The sequence below is a fragment of the Sceloporus undulatus genome, chromosome 2, assembly GCF_019175285.1.
Source record: "Sceloporus undulatus isolate JIND9_A2432 ecotype Alabama chromosome 2, SceUnd_v1.1, whole genome shotgun sequence".
In the NCBI taxonomy this organism is placed as follows: domain Eukaryota; kingdom Metazoa; phylum Chordata; class Lepidosauria; order Squamata; family Phrynosomatidae; genus Sceloporus; species Sceloporus undulatus.
Window position 1 is genome coordinate 78,987,597 of NC_056523.1, and position 7,433 is coordinate 78,995,029.

The 7,433-nt window shown below is 44.9% G+C and overlaps 1 protein-coding gene across 2 annotated transcripts; it reads right to left on the reverse strand.

The window, feature by feature from the left end:
* Positions 1-43: 43 nt before the first annotated feature.
* Positions 44-7,290, reverse strand: GMPPB (GDP-mannose pyrophosphorylase B). 2 transcript variants are annotated; one of them, XM_042452209.1, is made up of 9 exons: positions 7,061-7,290; positions 6,764-6,844; positions 4,886-4,934; positions 4,379-4,521; positions 3,460-3,618; positions 3,211-3,289; positions 2,379-2,506; positions 1,937-2,119; positions 44-787 (listed from the first exon to the last, which is right to left on the reverse strand). In XM_042452209.1, the coding sequence occupies exons 1-9, from the start codon at positions 7,187-7,189 to the stop codon at positions 656-658; spliced, it is 1,083 nt and encodes a 360-aa protein (XP_042308143.1). In that variant the 5' UTR covers positions 7,190-7,290; the 3' UTR covers positions 44-655. The 2 variants fall into 2 exon arrangements, with proteins under 2 accessions (XP_042308143.1, XP_042308144.1); XM_042452210.1 differs by having other exon boundaries at positions 7,207-7,271.
* Between the last annotated feature and the right edge of the window lie 143 nt (positions 7,291-7,433).

The window sequence follows — 7,433 nt, forward strand, 5'->3', positions numbered from 1 at the left end:
TTCTTGAGTTCTTCTTGGGTACATGAAATATAACACAACAGTATCAATTATTAATTACAATATAATATTATTTCATTTGTTTTCATTACACAACAGAGCTTTGTCCAGAGTTCTTGAATAATACAGTTGGTTATTGACCATACAGAGGACAAGAGCCAGTTTTTGTAAGGCAATAGAGTTCCCTAGGACAGCTCTGCACTCTTTCTTCCACATGTGCTTCAGAAGCCACCAAGTACTCCCTTGAAGTGACATCACATGCTGTTCATTCATTTCCCCAGCCCTTCTTGGGCCTGTTGTCTCACAGTGGCCGAGGTGCTATGTTATCCCAAAATCATCTGCACAAGCAGATGATTTTCCATTTTCTGACTTTCCAAACTAGGCTGCTGGCATAGGTTAACTTCCCCTTCGCCTGCTTCCAAGAGGCAATTCTGAGGTTTGTTCCTGCACATGTCTTTGTCCTACCTGCACTCCTGGGGCCCCAACAAAGGGTCAGGATGTCAGCGGCAGGGGCAGAGTTGTTATAATATGGAGCAAAATTTAGTTGAGAATTCAGCAAAGCGTCCCAACGGCCAAGGCACAGAGTTGGATATCCCATTTAGAGGGCAAAATAGGAAGGAGGCCAATCAGCAGTTCCCATATTCAGCCTCCAGAACTGCTACATGATGATACGTGGTTCTGGTACTGACTCAGCAATAGATTTGTGAGGCAACACATTGGCACCATTGAGGTAGAGTTCATCATTTACAATGACGTCCTCTCCCAGCACTGTCACATTCTCCATCCGTACCTGAGGAAAAAGCAGAGCAAAGAGCTACATTTTTACATCTCTATGGTCAGCAAGAAAAAAATATTTTAGAGGATAAACTTGGGCAATGGAGTAAGTGAAGGCAGTTATTGCCTCTACAGAATAATCACGAAGCTATTCAAGAGCTGACTATCTTCTGTTGTTTTGTGCCTTCAAGTCATTTCTGACTTATGGTGACCCTAAGGAGAACCTATCGCAGGATTTTCTTGGCAAGTTTCTTCAGAGGGGATTTGCCATCACCACCTTCTGAAGCTGAGAGTGTGACTTGCCCAAGTTCACCCAGTGAATTTACACGGTTGAGCTGAGATTTGAATCCTGGTTTCACAGTCCTAGTTCAATGCTCAAACTACTATACCATGCTGGCTCCAAGTAGCTTCTATCTAAGCCCTATTTTCTGTCTTTGGACAATTAAATAAATGGGCTGGGCAACTTCTAGTCTGCCCAGGTGTTGTTGGATTACAAATCCATCAGCTCTAATCGGGATACCCAATAGAGGGGTGATGTCTACAGCATCTGAAGGAGCACAGGCTGCTCAAAGCAAGCTAACAGCCATCGGAGTGATAACTGAGGTTTCTTATGTGTCTTCAAATCATTTCTGACCTATGGCCACCCTATCAAATAATTTTCTTGGCTAGATTTGTTCAAAAAGGGCCTGCCACCACTCTCATCCGAGGCTGAGAGAGTGAGTTTTCCATGACCAAGTGGGGATTTGATCCCTACTCTCCAGAGTCCACTCAAACCATTACATCACACTGGCTCTGCAGCTGAGGCTTACTGCCTGTAAAGGTTCACTTGAACCTATTCCCTGCACAATTGACTTAAGTGCTGTTATCCATTTGGCCCACAGGAAAGTTAAGACTGATACTGTAATGCAGTAAGTTCTATTGTTATGAAATCAGCTCCTAAAACAACAAAAGTACTAGACATGATGACAGAAGCGTGCATCCCAAAGGCAAAGGTCCAATATTTAACAGAATATGCAGATGCATACAGATGTGTTATTTTGTTCAAAGAAGGGAAAACCCCACTAGGAACAGAACACATCCCTGTCCATTCTAGCTCACACTTCAGGAAATGCAGACAGGATTCAGCCTTGTCAAGCCACATCTCTTGTCTACTGACAGCACTCACCCACTGGCCTACAGAAGAGCTCCAGCCAACAATACATGATTCAAGCCAGGAATGGGAACGGATGCGTGACCCCTTCAGAACAGTGCAACGCTTGATCCGAACACCATCCTCTACCACCACACCTGCCCCAATGGTGACATTGGGACCGATGCTGCAGTTTGAGCCAATCTTGGCAGTTGGGTCCTAAAATCAAAGAGAAAAAACTGGGATGAAAGAAGGCCTTGTAATCTTTGAAAAACATCCAGCTTCCAAAACCAAGGAATAGCTTCCTCTTCTTCTACAAAAATTAAGTGGTTGGCAATATTGCCAACCTACATTCAGTCTCCAAGAAAGAAGATGCAACATCAAGAGCTCCTTCTTTCCTCAGTGTGTAGCACAAGTTCTAGACTGATCCATGTTGAAATACTTACTATTCTTCAAAGAAATACAAAAGTAAAATTACCACTAGTACATTCCCCATAAATCCTTGTCCTGAATGCAACCTCTCGGGCTGCTTCAGCCGGAGAGACTGTAGATACATGCACATGCCAGTCAGGAAGTCTTTCGGCTGCCCGATATCCATCCAGAACCCTGTGATGAAAAAAGCAGCATTAATAAGGCTCAAGTCTCTTAAGACTATTTTCTAGTGTCACTGACACTAATTGTATGAATGGAAGGAGGACCAGGTCTAATGTGGAAGTTTCACATGAATGGAAGTCTAACAAAACCTTGTCATTCTCAATATCATCTGATGGTGAGTTCTCCAAGTCCAGTAGTATGGTGAAAAGTATTTGATCCGAAGGGAGAAGCGGGAGATATAAATAAAATATTATTATTATTATTATTATTATTATTATTATTATTATTATTATTACACTAATATGTGATAATGACTTTTGTATCCCAGGTCCATAAACTTAACAGTCCTGCTGGGTCAAACCAACGATACATCTAGTTTAGCCATTACAAGCAGGAGATCAGGGAATCTTTTTTGTGCTTCCCAATAATGGGGATTCATAGGCATGGAGCCTCTACTCCCAGAAAGAGCATATAGTGTGTGCAGAAACATGGTTAAATATTCAAATGTCAAGTATAACATTGAACTTGTGCATTATGTGGTATCACAGTTCTTCATATGCTAACATTACTTCGCCTCTTAACTGCTGCTCCATTTTTCAAGCACCTCCACGAATTACTATATTGTTGTCTAAAATGGCTTCTGCTAACCTTTCATTTTGCCAGCTCCTGCAGCAAAATTTTAAATCATCACACATGTGCCAGACTTTGAACCTTACCCTGGAGTTCCATGGCATACAGTTGGCCTTGCTCTGCCATCACTGGGAAGATTTCTTTTTCAATTGAGGTGGGCCGTAGCTAAGAGAAGATAAAAGTTCAATCAGCTGGCGATTCCAGGTGTAGGATGCACAGTTCCCATGGAATAATAAATTCTTAATTTTACACCCAGATCAGAAAGAGTGGGTTAACCAGAATCTAGCCCAAGCCACCTCAGCCCTCTACAATATTCTGACCTTCCAGTCTCATACCTGGATTCGATCTAGCACACTTGGATTTAAGATGTACATGCCAGCGTTGATCTTGTTGGAGACAAAAACCTGGGGTTTCTCAACAAAGCGGTGTATGCGCCCAGTATCTGCATCACACACCACTACACCATATTTAGAAGGCTCCTCCACTTTTGTCACCTGCAAAGCAAAGCGAGTGTCAGAGCAAATCACAGCAATTAAACACAGTTGAATGATACATCACAAAGAAATAATGTTATGCAGACTTCATCAATTTTATTCTGACCCCATTTGATACTCTTTTTAAACACCTGTGGGAAAAGGTACCATTATGATGGGATTATATTTGCACCAGAGAGCCATCATGGTGTGGTGGTTTGAGTGTTGAACTGGGACTCTGGAGACCAGGGTTCAAATCCCCACTCAGCCATGGAAACCCGCTGGGTGGTCTTGGGCAAATCACATTGCCTCAGAGGAAGGCAAAAACTCCCTCTGAACAAATCTTGCCAAGAAAACCCTAGCATAGGTTCACCTTGAGATCTCTATAAAACTTGACTAAAGTGCACACAACAATATTCACACAGAATGTGCTTAATACAATCCATCTGGGTTGTGCACTAGACAGGAAAAAAACCTGGATGTGCAGGTCACAATGGTCCATTTATGAGTATTACTGCTCCATATGTAAACAAAAAGAAGTCTTCATAACATTGCAGAAGCATGTGTGGCTTTTTAAATGATACTTTTCCTTTTCCTTTGTTCATGCAGTATCCCTAAACTTGACAGAAATGATGCAATTCCTATCTTCTATGTCCTTAGTTAGTTTGCTGTATGCAGGTTTGGGGCAGATCCACAACCAGTAGAGCTCAGAAAAGATTCTCAGATTGTGCAAAATGATAAAGCATTGCAGAAATGTGGTTCACCTCACTTAGATACTTACCACAATGGTGCCCTCTTTTCCATGGTGCCTGTGGAAGCGCACCATGTCTGTGAATGGGAAGTCACAGATCACATCACTGTTGAGCACAAAAAAAGGCTCAGAGTTCTCAGTCAACAAATCCCGGGCTAGTGCCAGAGGGCCAGCTGCAAAGGAAACAGGAGTAATTAGAGTTCACCTACTCACAATCCCCCAGAAACTGAAACCAGTATGCACAAAGGTTGCTACATGAATTAAGTGCCCAGTCCTCATTGACATGCAGTCAGCACTATAATGTGTTTAGGAGCTCAAGGATGGACAGAGGTTTGATAGTCATATTCACTTGAATATGGTTACATTTACTCTGCAGACCTTCCTCATCCACATGGAGAGGCCATGAGTAGAAGGGGTTAGATGAGCATGTGTTCCCAATTCCCTCTTGTGCTTATCATTTCCAAGAACCCAAACAGAGTTACAGACTCCCTCTGAATCCTCTGCAAACCCACTGACAAAACTGGCAGTGTCAATTACCTGTGCCCAGTGGTTCCTTCTCATGCGACAGGGAAATGTGAATGCCCAACTGGGAAACAAAGCAGAATTTGGAATCTCAAATCAGAAGAAAGGCAATATGCAATGTTTTTTGCGCATGATGCACAATATGCCCATGACACTAAGCAATTGTCAATGATAGCAATAGCAAGTATATTTCTATACCGCTTATCAGTGCACTTAACCACTCCCAAAGTGGTTTACAAGGTGTAAGCCAATTGCCCCCAACAATCTGGGTACTCATTTTAGCGACCTCGGAAGGATGCAAGCCTAAGTTGAGCTTGAGCCCTTTTGCTGGTATTGAACTCGCAACCTTATGGTCTGTGAGTGAGTGGCTGCAGTACAGGCATTTAACCACTGTGCCACCAGGGCTCCTCATTCCCACTCAATTCTCACAACTAAGATAATCATACTAACATACAGTTACTCATGGCAATCTACACTTTAGTTTGTGTGAATGCCTGTTCCAAAATTTAGCCCAGCATAGTGGTTTGAGCACTGGACTATGAATCAAGAGAACAAGGTTTGAATCTCCACTTGGCCATGAAACCCACTGGGTGATCATGGGCAAGTCACACTTTCAGCCTCAGAGGATGGCAATGGCAAAGCTCCTCTCAAGAAACTTGCCAAGAAAACCCTGTGATAGGTTCACCTTAAGGTTGTCATAAGGAGGAAATGATGTGAAGGCACACAACAGCAATGCCTGTCCTAACACATTTGCTGAAGACTGGCTTACATTAGGCAATGTGGCTGTGCTAGCTTACCCCTTTACAAAATCCACATCTATGATATCACTCTAGCACAGGGCTGTGAAAAACATGTCCCATGAGCTGCATGCAGCCCTCAGGCCTCCCTCCCAATCCCTTCCCCCTGAGCTGACTACTGGCTTACTCCCTGCTTGAGGAATCACTTCTTTTTACAACAGCCTAGGGGGCTTTTTGTTGTCTAGAGGTTGAGTTAAGAAGTTAAAGATTGCTTCCCATGAGCCCAAGGGGCCATGGCAATGGTGGTGTAGTCCTCCAAGGTGCCTCAGGAGACCAATGTGGTCAACAAGCCCCTGACAGTTGCCATCCTTGCTTTGACATCTTAATCCTAATGACACTTAACTGAAAGCAACTCCATCAAGTACAACTGAATCAGATTTAAGTTAAGCAAGCTTAAGATCACTGCAACTACCAACCACACAGAAGACATTGGGTACTGAGGGAAAGAAAGGACAGACATTTCTTCCATTCCTTCAATTATCTGAACAGTCAGGCCAACAGGTGCAAGGCACGCCTGAAACCAACAGGGACAAGATCAGTGTAAGAGAAGGGTAATTACAGTCCTCCTCTTCCTCTGAGTCCCAAATAATCTGCCCTCCCATCCCAAGAGGCGGCTGGGTTTACCATTACAGCTGGGTCCTCTTTCCCAGAGAGTTAATCTTGCTTTTTACCAAGGCTTTTCAACTACTGTCAGTCAAACTGATCCCATAAACTCTGGGTTACAGGAAGTTGGAAAAAAGAGCATTCAAGGAGTGCCAGGAAAAGGTCACACCCTGCTTTTGCAGCATAGAGATGGAGCAGTGTTTGCAGACATGCCTGCACAAAAGGACTGGCTTATGTTTAGTTTGGCTATGTTAAGTTCAATTAAAATGATACCTGAAGCAAAATCTCCTGGCCATATACTATTGAAATGCAGCACATGCAGGTTTTAGGTTTACACACACAAACTCCTAGTATACACAGAATAACTAACTGCCTGAGCAGAGTCGGCCGATTAAAGCAAACTGTTGGAGAGCTGTAAGAGAACTGGCAGAGTCTGTTCCCAACATCCTAAGGCAGAAGAAGGCCCAAGGATTGCTCCTCTGGGGGCACTTACCCTTTGCTCTTGTTCTCTCATCTCCTTCTCCAAAAGCTCCGACATGTAGCTGACAGCGAGGATGACATGGTCCACCCCTGCCTGCCGGAGGGAAGGAAGGAAACAGGCAGTCATTGGAGGCCAGTGGGTTTTGGACTCCTACTCCCAGAAGCCCTAGCAAGTTGGGCCAATAATCTGGAATTCTGGGAGTTGAAGTCTAAACCATTTGGAGGACCAAAGTCTGGGGATCACTGTTGTAGAGGGCTGCATGACTGGAACCATGGCCTAGAGAAGATAGGCCTCCCCCCCGGCGCCCACCTTGACGAGGGCCTCGACCTGGTGCAGGAGGATGGGCTTGTTGCAGAACTCCACCAGGGGCTTGGGGATGCTGAGGGTGAGGGGCCGCAGCCGCGTCCCGTAGCCCCCCACCAGGATCAGCGCCTTCATCCCGCCGGGAGCCTCACCAGAACCGCTCCCTACATCCGCTCCCGGCGCTCTCGCCACAGCCAGCCTCCTACTCGCCTTCCACGTCCCTCTCCCTCCGCTCAGCCAATCAACGCCTGCTACGTTTCCTAACTCCCCAGCCGCCCAATGCCGAGCGAGAGTGGGCAGAGCTCCTGACCAATCAGAAGCGAAGCGACCGCGTCGCCACAGCAACCGTTAAGGCGAAACAGCCGCGTGCGTCACTTCA